Genomic DNA, 26,079 nt, shown 5'->3' on the forward strand with positions numbered 1-26,079 from the left:
ACTGGACATGGAACAACAGACTGGTTCCAAATAGGGAAAGGAGTACGTCAAGGCTGTATATTGTCACCCTGCTTATTTAACTTATATGCAGAGTACATGATGAGAAACGCTGGGCTGGAAGAAGCACAAGCTGGAGTCAAGATTGCCAGGAGAAATATCAATCACCTCAGATATGCAGATGACACCACCCTTATGGCAGAAAGTAAAGAGGAACTAAAAAGCCTCTTGATGAAAGTGAAAGTGGAGAGAGAAAAAGTTGGCTTAAAGCTCAACATTCAGAAAACGAAGATCATGGCATCTGGTCCCATCACTTCATGGGAAATAGATGGGGAAACAGTGGAAATAGTGGCAGACTTTATTTTTTTGGGCTCCAAAATCAGTGCAGATGGTGACTGCAGCCATGAAATTAAAAGACGCTTAATCCTTGGAAGAAAAGTTATGACCAACATAGATAGCATGTTGAAAAGCAGAGACATTACTTTGCCAACAAAGGTCCGTCTAGTTAAGGCTATGGTTTTTCCTGTGGTCATGTATGGATGTGAGAGTTGGACTGTGAAGAAGGCTGAGCACTGAAGAATTGATGCTTTTGAACTGTGGTGTTGGAGAAGACTCTTGAGAGTCCCTTGGACTGCAAGGAGATCCAACCAGTCCATCCTAAAGGAGATCAGTCCTGGGTGTTCTCTGGAAGGACTGATGCTGAAGCTGAAACTCCAGTACTTTGGCCACCTCATGCGAAGAGTTGACTCATTGGAAAAGACTCTGATGCTGGGAGGGATTGGGGGCAGGAGGAAAAGGGGATGAAAGAGCATGAGATGGCTCGATGGCATCACTGACTCGATGGACTTGAGTCTGAGTGAACTCCGGGAGTTGGTGATGGACAGGGAGGCCTGGCGTGCCTTGATTCATGGGGTCACAAAGAGTCGGACACGACTGAGCAACTGAACTGAACTGAACTGAACCCCAGAGGTGTATTGTGACCAGACAGTCCTGTCAGGCCTCATGTCTCCATCTTTTCTTGTATTCTATTCATTGCTTTCTCCACACAAAGCTTTCCTAATGTCTAGCCCAGTAGTTTCAGCTCTAGCTGCACATTAGAATCTCCTGGGAAATTTTCAAACATACCAAAACCCATGCCAAAGCTTCTCATTTAGGTGGTCTAGTGTGAAGCCTGGGTTGTAAGATTATTTGAAAATTTCCTCAGATAATTCTGACGTGCAGCCAGGATTGAGAACCATTGCTCCAGCTAGAAGAGTCCTTTCTCCTCTGAACTCTATAGCAGTTTTTTTCCCCTCTATCTCCTGTTGGCTGCTTTGTACATGCCGTGTATCTTAGTTCCCCAACCAGGACCCCAGCAGTGAGAGCACTGAGTCCTAACTACTGGACCACCAGGGAATTACTGCAGTTTCTCTTTAATGGTGCTCAACAAAACTTTAAAAATGTGTTCTACATTTCACTGAAGTTATTTACACATGTATTTTATTTCTCCAGCTGTGCCAGAAGGTTTTTGAGGACAGATATTGTGCTTCATTCTTCAAATCTCCAGCAGGGTTCAGTTCAGTTGCTCAGTCGTGTCCAACTCCTTGTGACCTCATGGACTGCAGCACTCCAGGCTTCCCTGTCCATCACCAACTCCCAGAGCTCGCTCAAACTCATGTTCATCGAGTTGGTGATGCCATCTAATCACCTCATCCTCTGTCGTCCCCTTCTCCTCCCACCTTCAATCTTTCCCAGCATCAGGGTCTTTTCCAATGAGTCAGGTCTTCTAACAGGGTTATCCAAGGACATGTTTATCCCCTCACCTGGGCTCAGTAAACATTCATTAAGCACAAACCTATCCCTGAAAAAAGAACTAAAAATAGCAAGAACCACATGACCTTGAGCAAGTTATATAACCTCTAAACCTCTTGGAAAATACTTGGTTACAGCCAGTCTTGGAAAAGACTGGTCCCCCACTGGCATTATCATGGAACAATGTGCAGGAGCCAGCCTGTCAGGAAGTTATCTGACGTCTTCCTTGACCACCTTTCTAAACTTGCAGCTCCCTCCCTGCATTGCCCATTCTTTGCTTTTTCTCCTTGGCACTCAGCACATACTCTGTGTTTCACTTCTCTTCTTTATTGTCAGTCTCCACCCACCCGCAATGTAAGCTCCCTGTAGATAGAGATTTTTGCCAGCCTGGTTCACTGCTGTATCTTCAGAATTCAGAATAGTACCTCTCAGGTAGTAGATGCTCAATAAATATTTGTTAAAGTAATAAATAAGTATTTTAGCCTATTTTTAAAAAGAGGTTTAATCCCTGACCTCTACTCCAGCAACATGAATTACTTTTTGGTAAATATTTGTAGTCTTTACTATAAAGCCTTTCTTTTCCAGTAAAAATTATATTTCCAGCATAAACATGTATATTCTGAATTGTGTTTTGGAAATATAATGTCATTTCGGAGAGCATCGACAGTGGTTCTGTTTAAGCCCAGGGAAGGTTGGAGCAGGGATCATGGGCATGTTTTGGGGACTGTTGTATGTGAACTGGAGCAGAGGAACAGGGTCTGGGATGGTTAGTGGAAGCCAAGGAAACCTGAACACTGGGTGTTCTTGCACCATGAGAACTCTACTCCTAGGTGTTCCAGAGGACAAGGACCGTGGTGACAGAGGTGGCCAAGAAGAGCAGGTAGATGCGGAAGAGCAGGTTGTCCATCATGTGGCCGAATTGCACCCACAGGTCAGCGAGCTGGGCTCTTGTCAATCCTGAGCCCCCATTCAGTTCTGCCTCTTTGGGTCCCAACTCCTTCCCTCCCAGTTTTCCTGGCTCCTTCAGTCCTATAGGGAGGACAGAGATATAGCCATGAAATGGGAAGGAGACAGGATTAGAGAAATGGGAGACTGGGAAGTTGGGCCCAGTGTAGACAGGGTGAGCAGTGTAGACTTCTCTTACCAGACAGGTGGGTGGATATAAGGCCCAGGCTTGTGTTTTCTTTGTGGGGCACAGCAGGGTAACATGTCCTTGGACTGGCGTGGCGTAGAAGCAGGGAGTGGAGCCAGCAAGGCATGGGTGGGGGCTGGGTGGTGGCCAGGTGCAGCAGGTAGGTGACAAAGATGGTCTCCAGCAGGCTGAGCACCATCAGGGACAGACACAGGGCAAAGTAGACACCTGGGTGGCAGGAAGAAGCACACTCAGGTGAGTCAGGTCCAGAGGGACCACCAAGCCCCACTTTCTTCTGTCTCACACCTCAAGCCTTTTTTAAGATTGACTGCACCTTAGCTGCCTCAGCAGATCTAGCCAGTTCACTCGCCTACCCTGCCTATGTTTTTTTTCATTTTTCATTTCCCAACTGTGAGGTAGGGGACATACTAATGAGGGAGGTGCCAGTGGCAGGAAGTAAGTCACTGATATTGAGCAGGAATACATTGTAGCCCAACAGGAGTGTCATCTTGAATGGGGCACGGTTCTCACTTTCTGCCGGCAGGTAGAAGCTGAGGGCGTCAATGGCGACTAGAAAGCTACTGGGCACCAGGAGGTTTATGACGTAGAGGGTGGGCCTGCGCCTGATGGCCACCTGGTGGAGAGGGGAGAGCAGAGAACCAGGTGAAGTTAGAACTGACATGAAACCAAGGGATGAGTCCAGTCTCTTCTTTTCTTTTTTTTTTGGTCTCCACCATACAGCCTATTGGATCTTAGTTCCATGACCAGGGATCAAACCCGCACCCCCTGCACTGGAAGTGCAGAGTTCCAACCACTGGATCATCAGGGAAGTCCCTCCCCTTCCTTTCTTGATGTTCTCACTCCAACAGTAACTCTTTTTGGGAGGAGCAGCTTTTGTGTGACAAATAGGACTCCCCCATACCCACTGAAGAAAACCTAGGCCAGGGATGATAGGTTCAGAGATGGGGGTTGCTTTGGGGACTTGGGGGAGAGGAAGGCTGTGAGGGTTATGGTACCTAGGGACTTTTTTGGTCTTAGGGCAAGTGGTGAAAGGCTCTGAGACTTAGAAGGGTCTGATGAGGAAGCTATGGGGGATGAAGAGTCATGCTGGAATCTCTGGCCTTACATAGAACATGATCTGGTCAAAAAGACTGGTGCCCACAGACATCTTCGGGGTGGCCTTGTTGATGCCCAGGAGCTCCCACTCTCCTTGTGTGCGGCCAAGGTCACGTGAGTTATCCATTATCTCCCACACTTCCTTGTCCATGCCCAGCAACATGCTTTCCTCTGCCGGGGAGACAAACGCTCAGTTGATATCTGCTCAGCACCTGGTCTATGCTGGGATTGCAGAGATGATTTGATGACTGTTTCAGTTACTTTTTCAGCTAGTCCTATAATGTGACTTCCTTGCTGCCCAGTTGCCTCCTTTCAGTTTTGGGCTTTTTTAGGAAGTCTCTAAAATTCAACTTCTCCCCACCATGCACACACCCACAACTAGCAAATACTCCACTATCCCCTTTTATACATAAAAAAATGACTTGGCCCCTGAATGATTTTTTGTTGCACCACTGGTTGATCTCATTTTACCCCAGTTACTCAGTGCAACTCACCTGTATAGAGGAAAGAGCTAAAGGTGAGGGTGCAGTTCTGCTGGTCAAATGGGAAGTAGAAGATGTCCAGGTTACAGATGCTGGTCACCCTCATCGGTTTGTTATACACAACGCGACCGTCATTAGACACATATGCAGAGAGGCCGTCCGGGGTCTGATCCACATCCATGCTAAGTGGCAAAAGTGGGGGCAGGCATCTGTTTAAGTTTTGGTCTTAAGGCAAGGTTTCCCAATGCTGCTGCTCTGCCATCTTTTCTTTTTTTTAAAAAAAAAAAATTATTCATTTTAATTGGAGGCTAATTACAGTATTTTAGTGGTTTTTGCCATACATGGACATGAATCCACCATGGTTGTACATAGGTTCCCCATCCTGAGCCCCCCCTCCCTCCTCCCTCCCCATCTCATCCCTCTGGGTCATCTCAGTGCTCCGGCCCTGAGCACCCTGTCTCATGCATCGAACCTGGACTGGTGATAATATACATGTTTCAATGCTATTCTTCCAAATCATCCCACCCTCACCTTCTCCCAGAGTCCAAAAGACTGTTCTATACATCTGTGTCTGTTTTACTGTCTCACATATAGGGTCATTGTTACCATCTTTCTAAATTCCATGTATATGTGTTAGTATACTGTATTGGTGTTTTTCTTTCTGGCTTACTTCACTCTGTATAATAGGCTCCAGTTTCATCCACCTCCTTAGAACTGATTCAAATGTATTCTTTTTAACAGCTGAGTAATATTCCATTGTGTATATGTACCACCAGCTTTCTTATCCATTCGTCTGCTGATGGACATCTAGGTTGCTTCCATGTCCTGGCTTTTATAAACAGTGCTATGATGAGCATTGGGGTACACATGTCTCTTTCAATTCTGGTTTTCTTGGTGTGTATGTCCAGCAGTGGGGTTGCTGGGTCCTATAGCAGTTCTATTTCCAGTTTTTTAAGGAATCTCCACACTATTCTCCCTAGTGGCTGTACTAGTTTGCATTCCCACCAACAGTGTAAGAGGGTTCCCTTTTCTCCACACCCTCTCCAGCATTTATTTCTTGTAGACTTTTGGATCACAGCCATTCTGACCGGTGTGAAGTGGTACCTCATTGTGGTTTTGATTTGCATTTCTTAGATAATGGGTGATGTTGAGCCTCTTTTCATGTGTTTGTTAGCCGTTTGTATGTCTTCTCTGGAGAAATGTCTGTTTAGTTCTTTTGCCCATTTTTTGATTGGGTCATTTATTTTTCTGGAGTTGAGCTGCAGGAGTTGCTCGTATATTTTTGAGATTAATTCTTTGTCAGTTGTTTCATTTGCTATTATTTTCTCCCATTCTGAAGGCTGTCTTTTCACCTTGCTTATAGTTTCCTTTGTTTTGCAAAAGCTTTTAAGTTTAATTAGGTCCCATTTGTTTATTTATATATTTATTTTGCTTTTATTTCCATTACTCTGGGAGGTGGGTCGTAGAGGATCCTGCTGTGATTTATGTCAGAGAGTGTTTTGCCTATGTTTTCCTCTAGTTTTATAATTTCTGGTCTTACATTTAGATCTTTAGTCCATTTTGGGTTTATTTTTGTATATGGTGTTAGAAAGTGTTCTAGTTTCATTCTTTTATGAGTGGTTGACCAGTTTTCCCAGCACCACTTGTTAAAGAGATTGTCTCTTTTCCATTGTATATTTTTGCCTCTTTTGTCAAAGATAAGGTGTCCATAGGTGCGTGGATTTCTCTCTGGGCTTTCTATTTTGTTCCATTGATCTATATTTCTGTCTTTGTGCCAGTACCATACTGTCTTGATGATATGCCATGTTTTCTGCCCACCGTTTTCTCATTTCTAGGGGAAAAGTTGATGAGCTGTGACTGTGCTCCTCTCTGAAGTGAGTTTTCAGTAGCCCCACTGCGTGGGTTTGCCCTGCACTGCCCTGGCCTGGTCCTTGCAGAAGAGTCTTCCCCCAGCTTTTCCCAGCCCTGATACTCACGATTCTACGATGAAGATGTCTGGGAGCCACAGGTTCTCAGCTGTGATGGCGAGTTTTTTGATATCACCACATTCTTGTGGGTCCCAGCTGATAAACGGGTGATTCCAGCTCTAGGATACAGGGTGCAGAGAGATGGTTATGGCTCAGACCTGAAGCTAGTTTATATCAGCATTTGCTTCCCTTGAGTCCCTTAAAATATACATACATATGTCTGAATTTTTTCTAAATGTATGTACTATGGGCATATGATAAAACTTCAACAACTCCAGAAAGATATAATATAAAAAATAACTTTTTCCCTCCTTAATTCACTCCAACTCAGTTCATCTCCCCAACTCAGTCCCATTATTAACAGTTTTTTATACATCATTCTAGAAAAAATATATATTCCAGAATTCATTTTTACTTACCTGGACTCATACTGTGCACATTGTTATATATGTTGCTTTTTAATTTTCTTTAGCCACATTTCCTTTTAAAGTCTGATTCCTTTTCTCTCTCTGGTGATAATGTCCCTCTTCTCTAGTTTACAAAGTCTAGAAACCTTTAAGGTTTATAGGAAAACCTTTACAGGAAACCTTAAGCTGGGGTGCTGGATACTTTTGAGCCTTGAAGCTTACTTAAGGGTTTCCAACTATACTGCCCTTTTTCTTCCTGTTTTTTCCATCTGAATTTCAAAATTGATTGGCAGCCCAGAAAGCTATTTGTCACCAGCAATGGCCCCATTCTGGTTGTATTTCCTTGGGCACTGTCAGTTTTAACAAATGTGATTTTTGCAAACAAAGCCAGAAAATCAGTCAAGGAGAAAGAGAGAAAAATGCTGGGATTACATACCAACTTTAACCACAGAAATGATGTCAGCAGCTGAAGTTGTGCATCCTGATTTAAAAAAAAAATCCCCATTCAAGATCATTAGTGCTATGAAATCAGGTCCTAGTCTACCTCTTCCCTTTGTTTCCTAAGTGGTCCCATGTTCAGTTTTTCAATTACAAGTCTCGAAAGATAGTTCAGAAAAATGCAGGTTGCACAGAAACTATAAGGAGAAAAAACAGCATGGGAGCCCATTGGGAATATGTTTTTTTTTTTTTTTCCTAAGTGGAATATTCCTATAAGGGCAGGATTCAAGGACAATGTTCCCTGCCAAAATGTCACTGCAGCATTCCCTGTCATGTCTCTCAACCCCATAGGATGAACATCAAACGTGTACAAAATCCATTCAGGAGGCTTATTGCTTACCACTGGACAGCTATAATGCTGGACTGACAAAGTAAAGAGTTCTTGTTTTCTATTGGCAACCTATAGAAAAATATAGCAGTCAAAACTTACCACTTCCAGGATGGCAGACAGGGTGAAAGAGATGTTGATACGAGTAGGGATGCTAAAATTGGTGACTGGACGGAAGTCCTTCTTGTTAAATACAGACTGGAAGACAGTGGGGTCTACCCCCTGCTGGTCAAAGCCTGAGCAATTGATGGTGAAAGTGTTTGACCTTCCTGTAGAGAACAGAGACCCTGTGAGATGAGAATAGGGCTTTTGTGTTTTCCTAAGTGAGAGGAGAGCCAGGGCTGGGACCTGAGAGCCTCCCTGCAGAGAAAGAAATGTGGACACGGGGTGGTCATGTGAACCACCACCACCACCCGCCTTCTTGAACAAGAGTCCCAAAGGCCAAGGCTCTGGGACTTTCTTCCTGCCAGGGCTGAGGAGGATGGGCTGGTGTGGTAGGCAAATGGTGGAAGTTGATGTGGTGAGCTGAGTCAGGGCACAGCCCTTTCTTCCTGGGCTTTTGGTCCCGTATAAAGCCTACCCAAATCCGTATGCAAACTGCTTCTCTGGGGAGATCTCTTCCTTCCATAGTGGTGACCCTAAAGTTTTGGCCTTTGTCTGACCATACTTTTCTTCTCTCCAGCTCTATTATGATTCTTCCTTGTAGATACTGAACAAGATTCCTCTAAAATTTTGTTTCTCAATGTTCCCTTCCCACTTTCATGTTTTCTCATTTCACAAACATCTGTGTGATGTCAAACACGTGGAAACTTAAGGAACGTGGTATGCAATGTGAATTTATTGACTACCTACAATGTCCTGTGCCCTGTGACCTTCTCAAACTCAGTGATTTCCTCTAAGATCTATGGGAGGCATTTTCATCATCACCATCTTGATAAGATCTCATTGATCATCCACCATATGGCTGATGGAGCTATATGATGAAATGTTAAAGTCCTTCTGCCCACCTCCCCTGCACCCCAACCCCAGGTGACTGTGGTTATTCCTGTAGCTAAGCCCAGCCTTTTCTTTCCCACGTCTCTTTTACATCTCCCCATTCCAATTATCTCATGAGGTACATCTCCAAACTAAGGAGAAGCATATCTGGGGGGAAGCAAACACTGTCCTTTTCCTCTATATCACCTCTCTACCACATCTGCCAAAGCAAGGTGGGAAGGAGTTATGTTATTGTCAGAAGGACCCAAACTACCCTGTTCATAGTTACTAATCTGGTAGAAGGACAAGTTGAACATTATTAATATAAAGGAGTGGAATCAGAGAGGCAGTAAAATGGAAGAACAGACGATTTAGTAGATGCCTATGCAGGCAAATGAGACAGGAGCTGTGTGTTCTGATTAGTGAAATAGGTTTTTCATCTGTTTCCCAAAGGAAACCAAAACATAGATATTAGAGAGAAAGGAAATGTTTAACTCAACTCCTTTGGGTGCTTTCTAGTTCTGGGGAATGAGAGGGTTTCTGGAATTTTCTCAGAACAGTATTCCCCTCTTTCCCTGTTCTTGTCTCATCTTACCTTGAAGCAGAAGGCTGGCACTGAGGCAGAGGAGGAATCCCCCTGTAGTGGACCACCACCCTTCCATCCTCCTCTTCTGGATTCTTCTCTAAGGACTCACCAGGAACCCCAAACCCTGGAACTTAGAAGAGTCCAGACCACACCTTGATTCCTGGTTTTAAATGCTGCTCATGACAGCTGACCACTCCCTAGTGAGAGGCTGTGGCCAGAGAGGTCACAGCAGAGTGTCCTGCTTTGCCCCTGTCCAAGTATGCCTTCTGAGCTCTAGGCATGGAGAAAATTGGGCCACTTATGTTTGTCTAGATAAGTGGTCTCAAATTTGAGTTACAAGGACCTTTCAGGAAAACTGGGGGACTTGGGAGATGGGGCAGGTGAGGTCATTAATAAATGTATCATGAAGCCCTTCTGGAAAGAACTGTGCCTCAGAGAAAGTGTATGGACCACCAGGAAGGGATGAGTGTGCTCTTTTGTGGTGGGGCCACTTGCTGATTTCACAAGGCAGGAACATGTAATTATTTTGTTGCAGACCTAGAAATATATCCTTTATCCAGCTAAGGACCTTAGGGATTACTGTCAATACTGAGTTAAGAAGCTTGCTTGAGAGGTTAAGCTCCTTTTTTTGTGACATAAACCTATCAGAACTCTGTCCCTGCAGCTAGCACCACAATACAGCTTCTTTATAAGGTTTCCTCTATCTAGTTTTCCCTAACGTAATCCTTTATTTTGCCATTCTCCTAAAATAGAACTCTCCCACTTACCCTTCCCTGTCTAATGTCTCTAAAGGCCTACAGCCCTGGCATCATCAGGTAATGTTTGTGAGTTGAAAAATCATTTGGAGGTTTGCACGTGTGTCTGAAAGCACCCCAAGTGGTTCTGATTCACACTCAGTTTATTGAAAACTTTGGGATGGGCTATATTGAGATACCACAATCAGGATATTGCTATTACTATTGATATACTCAAGATATAGAACATTAACTCCAAGATCTTTCATGTCACCCTTGTATAGCTATAATTACCTCCCTCCCCATTACTCTACCACTGGGCAACCGCTCACTTGTTCTCCATTTCTATAATTTTGTCATTTCAAGAATGTTATATAGACCAAATTATGCATATGTAACCTTTTGGGATTGGCTTTTCTCACTCAACAAAATTCTTTGGAGATCCATCCAGATAGTTGCCTGTATCAGTACCACCCCCTTTTCCTGCTGAGCAGTTGTCCACAGTATGGATGTCACACAGTTTGTTTTTCTACCTGGTGAAGGACTTCTGAGTTTTAAGGAAAAACACTTACTTTGGACACCAAATATGTGTTTTTATCTTCCCCCCTCATACTGAGCTATTTGGATATTCATTATCCACAGTTAGTGCCAGTCCCACAAGCAAAAGTCTCATTCCCACGAGACTGCCCCCTACTTCAGATGCCTATTACAAGCCCAGGTCTCCCACACTTCTGGACAACTGACTATAAATTGAGGATTCCCACAACTCCATCCTCAGGTTTGATGGTTTGTTGTATGGCTCACAGAACTCATGGAAACACTTTGTTTACTGATTTATTACTAGCTTTGTTCATAGTGATGCTTCCTAAGGCCCACTTGACTTCACATTCCAGGATGTCTGCCTCTAGATGAGTGATCACACCATCGTGATTATCTGGGTCATGAAGATCTTTTTTGTACAGTTCTGTGTATTCTTGCCACCTCTTCTTAATATCTTCTGCTTCTGTTAGGTCCATACCATTTCTGTCCTTTATTGAGCCCATCTTTGCATGAAATGTTCCCTTGGTATCTCTAATTTTCTTGAAGAGATCTCTAGTCTTTCCCATTCTGTTCTTTTCCTCTATTTCTTTGCATTGATCACTGAAGAAGGCTTTCTTATCTCCTCTTGCTATTCGTTGGAACTCTGCATTCAGATGCTTATATCTTTCCTTTTCTCCTTTGCTTTTCCCCTCTCTTCTTTTCACAGCTATTTGTAAGGCCTCCCCAGACAGCCATTTTGCTTTTTTGCATTTCTTTTCCATGGGGATGGTCTTGATCCTTGTCTCCTGTACAATGTCACGAACCTCATTCCCATAGTTTATCAGGCACTCTGTCTATCAGATCTAGTCCCTTAAATCTATTTCTCACTTCCACTGTATAATCATAAGGGATTTGATTTAAGTCATACCTGAATGGTCTAGCGGTTTTCCCTACTTTCTTCAATTTAAGTCTGAATTTGGTAATAAGGAGTTCATGATCTGTGCCACCGTCCGCTCCTGGTCTTGTTTTTGTTGACTGTATAGAGCTTCTGCATCTTTGGCTGCAAAGAATATAATCAATCTGATTTCACTGTTGACCATCTGGTGATGTTCATGTGTAGAGTCCCAAAGAAAGGCAATGCCAAAGAATGCTCAAACTACTGCACAGTTGCACTCATCTCACATGCTAGTAAAGTAATGCTCAAAATTCTCCAAGCCAGGCTTCAGCAATACATGAACCGTGAACTTCCTGATGTTCAAGCTGGTTTTAGAAAAGGCAGAGGAACCAGAGATCAAATTGCCAACATCTACTGGATCATGGAAAAAGCAAGAGATTTCCAGAAATACATCTATTTCTGCTTTATTGACTATGCCAAAGCCTTTGACTGGGAATACCAGACCACCTGACCTGCCTCTTGAGAAATCTGTATGCAGGTCAGGAAGCAACAGTTAGAACTGGACATGGAACAACAGCCTGGTTCCAAATAGGAAAAGGAGTACGTCAAGGCTGTATATTTTCACCCTGCTTATTTAACTTCTATGCAGAGTACATCATGAGAAACGCTGGACTGGAAGAAACACAAGCTGGAATCAATATTGCCGGAAGAAATATCAACAACCTCAGATATGCAGATGACACCACCCTTATGGCAGAAAGTGAAGAGGAACTAAAAAGCCTCTTGATGAAAGTGAAAGAGGAGAGTTAAAAAGTTGGCTTAAAGCTCAGCATTCAAAAAATGAAGATCATGGCATCTGGTCCCATCACTTCATGGGAAATAGATGGGGAAACAGTGGAAACAGCGTCAGACTTTATTTTTTTGGGCTCCAAAATCAGTGCAGATGGTGATTGCAGCCATGAAATTAAAAGATGCTTACTCCTTGGAAGAAAAGTTATGACCAACCTAGATAGCATATTCAAAAGCAGAGACATTACTTTGTCGACTAAGGTCCATCTAGTCAAGGCTATGGTTTTTCCTGTGGCCATGTATGGATGTGAGAGTTGGACTGTGAAGAAGGCTGAGCGCCGAAGAATTGATGCTTTTGAACTATGGTGTTGGAGAAGACTCTTGAGAGTCCCTTGGACTGCAAGTAGATCCAACCAGTCCATTCTGAAGGAGATCAGCCCTGGGATTTCTTTGGAAGGACTGATGCTAAAGCTGAAACTCCAATACTTTGGCCACCTGATGCGAAGAGTTGACTCATTGGAAAAGACTCTGATGCTGGGAGGGGTTGGGGGCAGGAGGAGAAGGGGATGACAGAGGATGAGATGGCTGGATGGCATCACCGACTCGATGGACATGAATCTGAGTGAACTCCAGGAGTTGGTGATGGACAGGGAGGCCTGGCGTGCTGCGATTCACGGGGTCACAAAGAGTCGGACACGACTGAGCGACTGAACTGAACTGAATTGATATAACAAAGGGCTTCCCTGGTGGCTCAGATGGTGAAGAATTTGCCTGCAGTGCGGGAGACACAGATTCAATCCTTATATTGGGAAGATCCCCTGGAGAAGGGAATGACAACCCACCCACTCCAGTATTATTTCTTGGAGAATTTCATGGACAGAGGAGCTTGGTGAGCTACAGTCCATGGGGTTGCAAAGAATCGGATGTGACTGAGTGACTAACTTTTTAACTTTTATATAATAAAGGATATAGATAAACAGCCAGATGAAACGATATACAGGGCAAGGTTTGGAAGGGTGCTGAGTGCAGGAGCTTCTGTCTCTAAGAATTTGGGGTGTGCCACCCTCCTGGCACATGAGTTTGTCAATCCAGAAACTCTTCAAATTCCATAGTTCAGGGATTTCTTACAGAAGCTTTGTTACATAGGCGTGACTGATTATTAACTCAATCTGCAGCTCCTCTCCTCTCAGCAAAGCATGGGGATTGGAGCAGAAGTTCCAAGCTTCTATGGCTTGGTCTTTCTAATGACCTGTCCCTATTCTGAAGTTATCCAGGAGTCTACCAAAAGTCACCTCATGAGAACATCATCCGGGAAATTCCGAGGGATTTAGGAGTCTGTGTCAGGAACCCAGAGCAAAGACCAAATATTGAACAAAAGATGTTCCTAACACAACTATCGCTCAGGAAATTACAGTTTTAGGAACTCTATTTCAGGAATTGGGAGCAGAGATCAAATATATTTTTCTTCACAGAGTTGTTTACAGTTTTTGTCTATTATGCATAAAGCTGCTAGAAATATTTGTGTTGTGGTTTTTGTGTGAACATAGGTTTTCTGGAATAAATACCCAGAAGTGCAATTGCTGGATTGTTTGGCTGTTTTTGCTATTTCTCATGGTCTACAGTAGTGAAAGCCTGAAATGCTAATCACTAAGCTAGCAGGGAACTCCCTGAATATACAGTTTATTTATTTATTTGGCTGTGCTGGGTCTTTGTTGCGGCATGTGAACTCTTGGTTGCGACATGTGGGATCTAGTTCCCTGACCAGGGATCAAACTCCAGCCCCCTGTGAGAGGGGTGTGGAGTCTTAGCCACTGGACCACTAGGGAAGTCCCATGGGTGTAAGTTAAGTTACTTTACCTCTTTTGCTCAATTTCTTCATCTATCAAATGGATAATAGCAATAGCTCTTATCGTATTGTTATAAGGATTAAATAAGGTCATAATTTCAAAATGCTTAGAAAAGTGCTGGTACATAATAGCATGATATAAATATTTGTTAATAATAATTTCAGAGAACACAGTCTGACTGCTACTAAATTTTGAGAAATACTTATAGTCTACCTATAGTTGATTTTTGTAAATATTCCAAATGTGCTTACAAAGAATGTATTCTCCAATTGTTAAGTGTAGAGTTCTATATATTCTCATTACATCTAATTTAACTGTGTGGTTAAGGTATATTATTTTTTCAGTAATGTGTTGTCACTGTGAAATATATTGAAATCTCCTATTTTAATACTAGAACTGTCACTTTATCTTTGTAATTCTTTCCAGTTTTGCTTTATGTATATTTGAAGTTATTTTATTAAATGCATTCAAGTTTATAATGTTTATATCCTCCAAGTGATAGGATAAACATTTTATCTTTATGTTGAGATTCTCTTTATTCTGAATAATTGTTTTTGTCTGATGTTTCTAGAACCATTCCAGCTTGCTTATAATTAGTATTTACCTTACATGTCTTTTCCTATCTTTTACCTTCAGCTTTTCTATGTCCTTTGGTTTTAGGTGTGTCTTTTTAAAATCCAACTAAACAAACACTACTTAAATTGTTGAGTTTAATAATTTACATTTGTTTTATTATTAACATATTTGGATTTACTTCTGCTATCTTATTCCATGCTCTGCTTCTTTTTTTCCTCCTTTCTTGACTGCTTTTAGTTTCATTTAGGATTTTCTTTCCTCATTTCATTTTCCCTCTCCAATCCTTTGTCTTTCTTTACCACTTTCAGCCTGTCTTCCAACTCATCGGTTCTTTTTTATCTGTGTCTAATTGGATGGCATCACCGACTCAATGGACATGATTGAGCAAGCTCCGGGAGATGGTGAAGGACAGGGAAGCCTGGCGTGCTGCAGTCTATGGAGTCACAAAGAGTCAGACACAACTGAGCGGCTGAACAACAATTTGCTTTAATTTATCTACTGTGGTTGTTAAATTTCAATAATTGTATTTTTAATTTTTTAGAAATTATATTTGCTTCTTCTAATACATCTGGTTATTTTTATAGTCCTTTGTTCAGTGTAAGGGCTTCCCTGGTGGCTCAGAGGCTAAAGTGTCTGCCTCCGATGAGGGAAACCTGGGTTTGATCCCTGGGTCGGGAAGATCCCCTGGAGAAGGAAATGGTAACCCACTCCAGTATCCTTGCCTAGAGAATCCCATGGACAGAGAAGCCTGGTAGGCTACAGTCCAGGGGATCGCAAAGAGGTCACTTTCAAAGGTACATAATGGAATGAGAAATCTCACATCAATCTAGTCGCAAAGAGTCAGACACGACTGAGCAACTTCACTTTCACTTTCACTTTCAAAGGTACATAATGGAATGAGAAATCTCATCTAGTGAGTAGTTACATGTACAGAATATATCAGAATTGTAAGTCATAAGAAAGTTGGAGAGAGAAAAGAATTTTTGTTCAGTGTACAAAATCTTCGCCTACCACAATGTTATAGTATGTTTTGCTCTATTTTTTTCTTTTTAATTTATTTTTTTAATTGAAGGATAATTGCTTCACAAAATTTTGTTTTCTGTCAAACCTCAACATAAGTCAGCCATAGGTATACATATATCCCCTCTCTTTTGAACTTGGCTCCCATCTCCCTCTTTATTCCACCCCTCTAGGCTGATACAGAGCCCCTGTTTGAGTTTCCTGAGACATATAGAAAATTCCTGTTGGCTATCTATTTTACATATAGTAATGTAAGTTTCCATGTTACTCTTTCCATACATCTCCCCCTCCCATCCCCCCTCCCCATGCCCATAAGTCTAATCTCTATGTCTGTTTCTCCACTGTTGCCCTGTAAATAAATTCTTCAGTACCATTCTTCTATATGTATTCTTCATATATTCATATATATGTGTTAGAATACAATATTTATCTTTCTCTTTCTGACTCACTTCACTCTATATAATAGGTTCTAGATTCATCCACCTCATCAGAACTGACTCAAATGTGTTCCTTTTTATGGCCGAGTAATATTCCATTGTGTATATGTACCGCAACTTCTTTGTCCATTCATCTGTTGATGGACAGCTAGGTTGCTTCCAAGTTCTAGCTATTATAAACAGTGCTGCAATGAACAATGGGATACATGTGTCTTTTTCAATTTTGGTTTCCCCAGGGTATATGCCTAGGAGTGGTATTGCTGGGTCATTTGGCGGTTTTATTTGTAGTTTTTTAAGAACTGTCCATACCGTCTTCCATAGTAGCTGTATCAATTTACATTCCCACTAACAGTGCAAGACTGTTTCCTTTCCTCCACACCCTCTCCAGCATTTATTGTTTGTAAACTTTTTGTTGATGGCCATTCTGACCAGTGTGAGGTGATATCTCACTGTAGTTTTGTCTAATAACGAGCAGCTTTGAGCATCTTTTCATGTGTTTGTAAGCCATCTCTATGTCTTCTTTTGAGAAATGTCTGTTTAGGTCTTTTTCCCACTTTTTGATTGGGTTGTTTGTTTTTCTGACATTGAATTGTATGAGCTGCTTGTGTATTTTGGAAATTAGTCCTTTGTCAGTTGTTTCATTTGCTATTATTTTTTCCCATTCTGAGAACTGTCTTTTCACCTTGCTTATAGTTTCCTTTGCTGTGCAAAAGCTTTTCAGTTTAATCAGGTCCAACTTGTTTACTTTTGTTTTTATTTCCGTTACTCTAGAGATCTCTTCAAGAAAATTAGAGATACCAAGGGAACATTTCATGCAAAGATGGGCTCGATAAAGGACAGAAATGGTATGGACTTAACAGAAGCAGAAGATATTAAGAAGAGGTGGCAAGAATACACGAAGAACTGTACAAAAAAGATCTTCACGACCCAGACAATCACGATGGTATGATCACTCATCTAGAGTCAGACATCCTGGAATGTGAAGTCAGGTGGGACTTAGAAAGCATCACTATGAACAAAGCTAGTGGAGGTGATGGAATTCCAATTGAGCTATTTCAAATCCTGAAAGATGATGCTGTGAAAGTGCTGCACTCAATATGCCAACAAATTTGGAAAACTCAGCAATGGCCACAGGACTGGAAAAGGTCAGTTTTCATTCCAACCCCAAAGAAAGGCAATGCCAAAGAATGCTCAAACTACTGCACAATTGCACTTATCTCATACACTAGTAAAGTAATGCTCAAAATTCTCCAAGCAGGCTTCAGCAATACATGAACCGTGAACTTCCAGATGTTCAAGCTGGTTTTTGAAAAGGCAGAGGAACCAGAGATCAAATTGCCAACATCCGCTGGATCATGGAAAAAGCAAGAGAATTCCAGAGAAACATCTACTTCTGCTTTATTGACTATGCCAAAGCCTTTGACTGTGTGGATCACAATAAACTGTGGAAAATTCTGAAAGAGATGGGAATACCAGACCACTTGACCTGCATGTTGAGAAATCTGTATGCAGGTCAGGAAGCAACAGTTAGAACTGGACATGGAACAACAGCCTGGTTCTAAATAGGAAAAGGAGTACGTCAAGGCTGTATATTGTCACCCTGTTTATTTAACTTCTATGCAGAGTACATCATGAGAAACGCTGGACTGGAAGAAACAAGCTGGAATCAAGATTGCCAGGAGAGATATCAACAACCTCAGATATGCAGATGACACCTCCCTTATGGCAGAAAGTGAAGAGGAACTAAAGGCCTCTTGATGAAAGTGAAAGAGGAGAGTTAAAAAGTTGGCTTAAAGCTCAGCATTCAAAAAATGAAGATCATGGCATCTGGTCCCATCACTTCATGGGAAATAGATGGGGAAACAGTGGAAACAGCGTCAGACTTTATTTTTTTGGGCTCCAAAATCAGTGCAGATGGTGATTGCAGCCATGAAATTAAAAGATGCTTACTCCTTGGAAGAAAAGTTATGACCAACCTAGATAGCATATTCAAAAGCAGAGACATTACTTTGTCGACTAAGGTCCATCTAGTCAAGGCTATGGTTTTTCCTGTGGCCATGTATGGATGTGAGAGTTGGACTGTGAAGAAGGCTGAGCGCCGAAGAATTGATGCTTTTGAACTATGGTGTTGGAGAAGACTCTTGAGAGTCCCTTGGACTGCAAGTAGATCCAACCAGTCCATTCTGAAGGAGATCAGCCCTGGGATTTCTTTGGAAGGACTGATGCTAAAGCTGAAACTCCAATACTTTGGCCACCTGATGCGAAGAGTTGACTCATTGGAAAAGACTCTGATGCTGGGAGGGGTTGGGGGCAGGAGGAGAAGGGGATGACAGAGGATGAGATGGCTGGATGGCATCACCGACTCGATGGACATGAATCTGAGTGAACTCCAGGAGTTGGTGATGGACAGGGAGGCCTGGCGTGCTGCGATTCACGGGGTCACAAAGAGTCGGACACGACTGAGCGACTGAACTGAACTGAATTGATATAACAAAGGGCTTCCCTGGTGGCTCAGATGGTGAAGAATTTGCCTGCAGTGCGGGAGACACAGATTCAATCCTTATATTGGGAAGATCCCCTGGAGAAGGGAATGACAACCCACCCACTCCAGTATTATTTCTTGGAGAATTTCATGGACAGAGGAGCTTGGTGAGCTACAGTCCATGGGGTTGCAAAGAATCGGATGTGACTGAGTGACTAACTTTTTAACTTTTATATAATAAAGGATATAGATAAACAGCCAGATGAAACGATATACAGGGCAAGGTTTGGAAGGGTGCTGAGTGCAGGAGCTTCTGTCTCTAAGAATTTGGGGTGTGCCACCCTCCTGGCACATGAGTTTGTCAATCCAGAAACTCTTCAAATTCCATAGTTCAGGGATTTCTTACAGAAGCTTTGTTACATAGGCGTGACTGATTATTAACTCAATCTGCAGCTCCTCTCCTCTCAGCAAAGCATGGGGATTGGAGCAGAAGTTCCAAGCTTCTATGGCTTGGTCTTTCTAATGACCTGTCCCTATTCTGAAGTTATCCAGGAGTCTACCAAAAGTCACCTCATGAGAACATCATCCGGGAAATTCCGAGGGATTTAGGAGTCTGTGTCAGGAACCCAGAGCAAAGACCAAATATTGAACAAAAGATGTTCCTAACACAACTATCGCTCAGGAAATTACAGTTTTAGGAACTCTATTTCAGGAATTGGGAGCAGAGATCAAATATATTTTTCTTCACAGAGTTGTTTACAGTTTTTGTCTATTATGCATAAAGCTGCTAGAAATATTTGTGTTGTGGTTTTTGTGTGAACATAGGTTTTCTGGAATAAATACCCAGAAGTGCAATTGCTGGATTGTTTGGCTGTTTTTGCTATTTCTCATGGTCTACAGTAGTGAAAGCCTGAAATGCTAATCACTAAGCTAGCAGGGAACTCCCTGAATATACAGTTTATTTATTTATTTGGCTGTGCTGGGTCTTTGTTGCGGCATGTGAACTCTTGGTTGCGACATGTGGGATCTAGTTCCCTGACCAGGGATCAAACTCCAGCCCCCTGTGAGAGGGGTGTGGAGTCTTAGCCACTGGACCACTAGGGAAGTCCCATGGGTGTAAGTTAAGTTACTTTACCTCTTTTGCTCAATTTCTTCATCTATCAAATGGATAATAGCAATAGCTCTTATCGTATTGTTATAAGGATTAAATAAGGTCATAATTTCAAAATGCTTAGAAAAGTGCTGGTACATAATAGCATGATATAAATATTTGTTAATAATAATTTCAGAGAACACAGTCTGACTGCTACTAAATTTTGAGAAATACTTATAGTCTACCTATAGTTGATTTTTGTAAATATTCCAAATGTGCTTACAAAGAATGTATTCTCCAATTGTTAAGTGTAGAGTTCTATATATTCTCATTACATCTAATTTAACTGTGTGGTTAAGGTATATTATTTTTTCAGTAATGTGTTGTCACTGTGAAATATATTGAAATCTCCTATTTTAATACTAGAACTGTCACTTTATCTTTGTAATTCTTTCCAGTTTTGCTTTATGTATATTTGAAGTTATTTTATTAAATGCATTCAAGTTTATAATGTTTATATCCTCCAAGTGATAGGATAAACATTTTATCTTTATGTTGAGATTCTCTTTATTCTGAATAATTGTTTTTGTCTGATGTTTCTAGAACCATTCCAGCTTGCTTATAATTAGTATTTACCTTACATGTCTTTTCCTATCTTTTACCTTCAGCTTTTCTATGTCCTTTGGTTTTAGGTGTGTCTTTTTAAAATCCAACTAAACAAACACTACTTAAATTGTTGAGTTTAATAATTTACATTTGTTTTATTATTAACATATTTGGATTTACTTCTGCTATCTTATTCCATGCTCTGCTTCTTTTTTTCCTCCTTTCTTGACTGCTTTTAGTTTCATTTAGGATTTTCTTTCCTCATTTCATTTTCCCTCTCCAATCCTTTGTCTTTCTTTACCACTTTCAGCCTGTCTTCCAACTCATCGGTTCTTTTTTATCTGTGTCTAATTGGATGGCATCACCGACTCAATGGACATGATTGAGCAAGCTCCGGGAGATGGTGAAGGACAGGGAAGCCTGGCGTGCTGCAGTCTATGGAGTCACAAAGAGTCAGACACAACTGAGCGGCTGAACAACAATTTGCTTTAATTTATCTACTGTGGTTGTTAAATTTCAATAATTGTATTTTTAATTTTTTAGAAATTATATTTGCTTCTTCTAATACATCTGGTTATTTTTATAGTCCTTTGTTCAGTGTAAGGGCTTCCCTGGTGGCTCAGAGGCTAAAGTGTCTGCCTCCGATGAGGGAAACCTGGGTTTGATCCCTGGGTCGGGAAGATCCCCTGGAGAAGGAAATGGTAACCCACTCCAGTATCCTTGCCTAGAGAATCCCATGGACAGAGAAGCCTGGTAGGCTACAGTCCAGGGGATCGCAAAGAGGTCACTTTCAAAGGTACATAATGGAATGAGAAATCTCACATCAATCTAGTCGCAAAGAGTCAGACACGACTGAGCAACTTCACTTTCACTTTCACTTTCAAAGGTACATAATGGAATGAGAAATCTCATCTAGTGAGTAGTTACATGTACAGAATATATCAGAATTGTAAGTCATAAGAAAGTTGGAGAGAGAAAAGAATTTTTGTTCAGTGTACAAAATCTTCGCCTACCACAATGTTATAGTATGTTTTGCTCTATTTTTTTCTTTTTAATTTATTTTTTTAATTGAAGGATAATTGCTTCACAAAATTTTGTTTTCTGTCAAACCTCAACATAAGTCAGCCATAGGTATACATATATCCCCTCTCTTTTGAACTTGGCTCCCATCTCCCTCTTTATTCCACCCCTCTAGGCTGATACAGAGCCCCTGTTTGAGTTTCCTGAGACATATAGAAAATTCCTGTTGGCTATCTATTTTACATATAGTAATGTAAGTTTCCATGTTACTCTTTCCATACATCTCCCCCTCCCATCCCCCCTCCCCATGCCCATAAGTCTAATCTCTATGTCTGTTTCTCCACTGTTGCCCTGTAAATAAATTCTTCAGTACCATTCTTCTATATGTATTCTTCATATATTCATATATATGTGTTAGAATACAATATTTATCTTTCTCTTTCTGACTCACTTCACTCTATATAATAGGTTCTAGATTCATCCACCTCATCAGAACTGACTCAAATGTGTTCCTTTTTATGGCCGAGTAATATTCCATTGTGTATATGTACCGCAACTTCTTTGTCCATTCATCTGTTGATGGACAGCTAGGTTGCTTCCAAGTTCTAGCTATTATAAACAGTGCTGCAATGAACAATGGGATACATGTGTCTTTTTCAATTTTGGTTTCCCCAGGGTATATGCCTAGGAGTGGTATTGCTGGGTCATTTGGCGGTTTTATTTGTAGTTTTTTAAGAACTGTCCATACCGTCTTCCATAGTAGCTGTATCAATTTACATTCCCACTAACAGTGCAAGACTGTTTCCTTTCCTCCACACCCTCTCCAGCATTTATTGTTTGTAAACTTTTTGTTGATGGCCATTCTGACCAGTGTGAGGTGATATCTCACTGTAGTTTTGTCTAATAACGAGCAGCTTTGAGCATCTTTTCATGTGTTTGTAAGCCATCTCTATGTCTTCTTTTGAGAAATGTCTGTTTAGGTCTTTTTCCCACTTTTTGATTGGGTTGTTTGTTTTTCTGACATTGAATTGTATGAGCTGCTTGTGTATTTTGGAAATTAGTCCTTTGTCAGTTGTTTCATTTGCTATTATTTTTTCCCATTCTGAGAACTGTCTTTTCACCTTGCTTATAGTTTCCTTTGCTGTGCAAAAGCTTTTCAGTTTAATCAGGTCCAACTTGTTTACTTTTGTTTTTATTTCCGTTACTCTAGAGATCTCTTCAAGAAAATTAGAGATACCAAGGGAACATTTCATGCAAAGATGGGCTCGATAAAGGACAGAAATGGTATGGACTTAACAGAAGCAGAAGATATTAAGAAGAGGTGGCAAGAATACACGAAGAACTGTACAAAAAAGATCTTCACGACCCAGACAATCACGATGGTATGATCACTCATCTAGAGTCAGACATCCTGGAATGTGAAGTCAGGTGGGACTTAGAAAGCATCACTATGAACAAAGCTAGTGGAGGTGATGGAATTCCAATTGAGCTATTTCAAATCCTGAAAGATGATGCTGTGAAAGTGCTGCACTCAATATGCCAACAAATTTGGAAAACTCAGCAATGGCCACAGGACTGGAAAAGGTCAGTTTTCATTCCAACCCCAAAGAAAGGCAATGCCAAAGAATGCTCAAACTACTGCACAATTGCACTTATCTCATACACTAGTAAAGTAATGCTCAAAATTCTCCAAGCAGGCTTCAGCAATACATGAACCGTGAACTTCCAGATGTTCAAGCTGGTTTTTGAAAAGGCAGAGGAACCAGAGATCAAATTGCCAACATCCGCTGGATCATGGAAAAAGCAAGAGAATTCCAGAGAAACATCTACTTCTGCTTTATTGACTATGCCAAAGCCTTTGACTGTGTGGATCACAATAAACTGTGGAAAATTCTGAAAGAGATGGGAATACCAGACCACTTGACCTGCATGTTGAGAAATCTGTATGCAGGTCAGGAAGCAACAGTTAGAACTGGACATGGAACAACAGCCTGGTTCTAAATAGGAAAAGGAGTACGTCAAGGCTGTATATTGTCACCCTGTTTATTTAACTTCTATGCAGAGTACATCATGAGAAACGCTGGACTGGAAGAAACAAGCTGGAATCAAGATTGCCAGGAGAGATATCAACAACCTCAGATATGCAGATGACACCTCCCTTATGGCAGAAAGTGAAGAGGAACTAAAGGCCTCTTGATGAAAGTGAAAGAGGAGAGTGAAAAAGTTGGCTTAAAGCTCAACATTCAGAAAACGAAGATCATGGCATCTGGTCCCATCACTTCATGGGAAATAGATGGGGAAACAGTGGAAACAGTGTCAGATTTTATTTTTTTGGGCTCCAAAATCAGTGCAGATGGTGACTGCAGCCATGAAATTAAAAGACGCTTACTCCTTGGAAGAAAAGTTATGACCAACATAGATAGCATATTCAAAAGCAGAGACATTACTTTGCCGACTAAGGTCCGTCTAGTCAAGGCTATGGTTTTTCCAGTAGTCATGTATGGATGTGAGAGTTGGACTGTGAAGAAGGCTGAGCGCCGAAGAATTGATGCTTTTGAACTGTGGTGTTGGAGAAGACTCTTGAGAGTCCCTTGGACTGCAAGTAGATCCAACCAGTCCATTCTGAAGGAGATCAGCCCTGGGATTTCTTTGGAAGGAATGATGCTAAAGCTGAAACTTCAGTACTTTGGCCACCTGATGCGAAGAGTTGACTCATTGGAAAAGACTTTGATGCTGGGAGGGATTGGGGGCAGGAGGAGAAGGGGACAACAGAGGATGAGATGGCTGGATGGCATCACTGACTCAATGGATGTGAATCTGAGTGAAGTCCGGGAATTGGTGATGGACAGGGAGGCCTGGCGTGCTGCGATTCATGGGGTCTGAAAGAGTCGGACATGACTGAGCAACTGAACTGAACTGAGGAGGTGGGTCAAAGAGGATCTTACTTTGATTTATATCATCTAGTGTTCTGCCTATGTTTTCCTCTAAGAGTTTTATAGTTTCTAGTCTTACATTTAGGTCTTTAATCCATTTTGAGTTTTCTTTGTGTATGGTGTTAGCAAGTGTTATAATTTCATTCTTTTATGTGTAGCTATCCAATTTTCCCAGCACCATTTATTGAAGAAGATGTCTTTGCCTTATTGTATATTCTTGCCTCCTTTGTCTAAAATAAGGTACCCATAGGTGCATGGGTTTATTTCTGGGCTTTCTATCTTGTTCCATTGATCTATATTTCTGTTTTTGTGTCAGTACCATACTCTATTGATGACTGTAGCTCTGTTATATAATCTTAGATCAGAAAGGTTGATTCTTCCAGCTCCATTCTTGTTTCTCAAGACTGCTTTGGCTATTCGAGGTCTGTTTTTTTCCATATGAATTATGAAATTTTTTGTTCTAGTTCTGTGAAAAATGCCATTTGTAATTTGATAGGGATTGCACTGAATTTGTAGATTGCATTTGGTAGTATAGTGATTTTCACAATATTGATTCTTCCTACCCAGGAACATGGGATATCTCTCCATCTATTTATGTCATCTTTGATTTCTTTCATTCAGTTCAGTTCAGTCACTCAATCGTGTCTGACTCTTTGCAACCCCATGAATTGCAGCACGCCAGGCCTCCCTGTCCATCACCAACTCCTGGAGTTCACTCAAACTCACATCCATCAAGTCGGTGATGCCATCCAGCCATCTCATCCTCTGTTGTCCCCTTTTCCTCCTTCCCCCAATCCCTCCCAGCATCAGAGTCTTTTCCAGTGAGTCAACTCTTCGCATGAGGTGGCCAAAGTATTGGAGTTTCAGCTTCAGCATCAGTCCTTCCAAAGAACACCCAGGACTGATCTCCTTTAGGATGGACTGGTTGGATCTCCTTGCAGTCCAAGGGACTCTCAAGAGTTTTCTCCAACACCACAGTTCAAAAGCATCAGTTCTTCGGTGCTCAGCTTTCTTCACAGTCTAACTCTCACATCCGTACATGACTACTGGATAAACCATAGCCTTGACTAGACGGACCTTTGTTGGCAAAGTAATGTCTCCTCTTTTCAATTTGCCATCTAGGTTGGTCATAACTTTCCTTCCAAGGAGTAACCATCTTTTAATTTCATGGCTGCAGTCACCATCTGCAGTTATTTTGGAGCCCAAAAAAAGAAAGTCTGACACTGTTTCCAGTGTTTCCCCATCTATTTCCCATGAAGTGATGGGACCAGATTAGTGTCTTATAATTTTCTGTGTACAGTTCTTTTGTTTCCTTAGATAAGTTTGTTAGATATTTAATTCTTTTTGTTACAATAGTGAATGGGATTGATTCCTTAATTTCTCTTTCTGATTTTTCATTGTTAGTATATAGAAATGCAAGTGATTTCTGTGTATTGATTTTATATCCTGCAACTTTGCTAAATTAACTGATTAGCTCTAGTAATTTTCTGATACTACCTTTAGGGTTTCCTTCAGGGTTTTCATGTCATCTGCACACAGTGAGAGCTTTACTTCTTTTCCAATCTAGATTCCTTTTATTTCTTTTTCTCCTCTGATTGCTGTGTTTTGCTCTATTTTTTCTGCAGAATTTTTATAGTTTTAACTATTATATTTATGCCTATGATAAATTTTGAGTATATTTTTGCATATGATATGTGTCAATATCTATAGTCAACACAAATATCTATTTTTTCTAGCACCATTCATTTAATAAGACTGTTCTTTCTCCACTGAATTATCTTGACCCATTATCAAAAGTCAATTGACTAACATGCATGGATCTATTCTGGATCCTCTCTGTGTTGTATTG

At 41.3% G+C, this 26,079-nt stretch overlaps 1 protein-coding gene across 1 annotated transcript; it reads right to left on the reverse strand.

The window, feature by feature from the left end:
• Positions 1-2,614: 2,614 nt before the first annotated feature.
• Positions 2,615-9,355, reverse strand: LOC138080265 (5-hydroxytryptamine receptor 3C-like). The gene is made up of 9 exons (XM_068973221.1): positions 9,289-9,355; positions 7,821-7,987; positions 7,329-7,373; positions 6,495-6,604; positions 4,531-4,700; positions 4,047-4,207; positions 3,350-3,554; positions 2,933-3,148; positions 2,615-2,817 (listed from the first exon to the last, which is right to left on the reverse strand). Exons 1-9 carry the CDS (start codon positions 9,353-9,355, stop codon positions 2,615-2,617), a joined length of 1,344 nt encoding a protein of 447 aa, XP_068829322.1.
• Between the last annotated feature and the right edge of the window lie 16,724 nt (positions 9,356-26,079).

Source organism: Capricornis sumatraensis, chromosome 1 (genome assembly GCF_032405125.1).
Source record: "Capricornis sumatraensis isolate serow.1 chromosome 1, serow.2, whole genome shotgun sequence".
Lineage (NCBI taxonomy): Eukaryota > Metazoa > Chordata > Mammalia > Artiodactyla > Bovidae > Capricornis > Capricornis sumatraensis.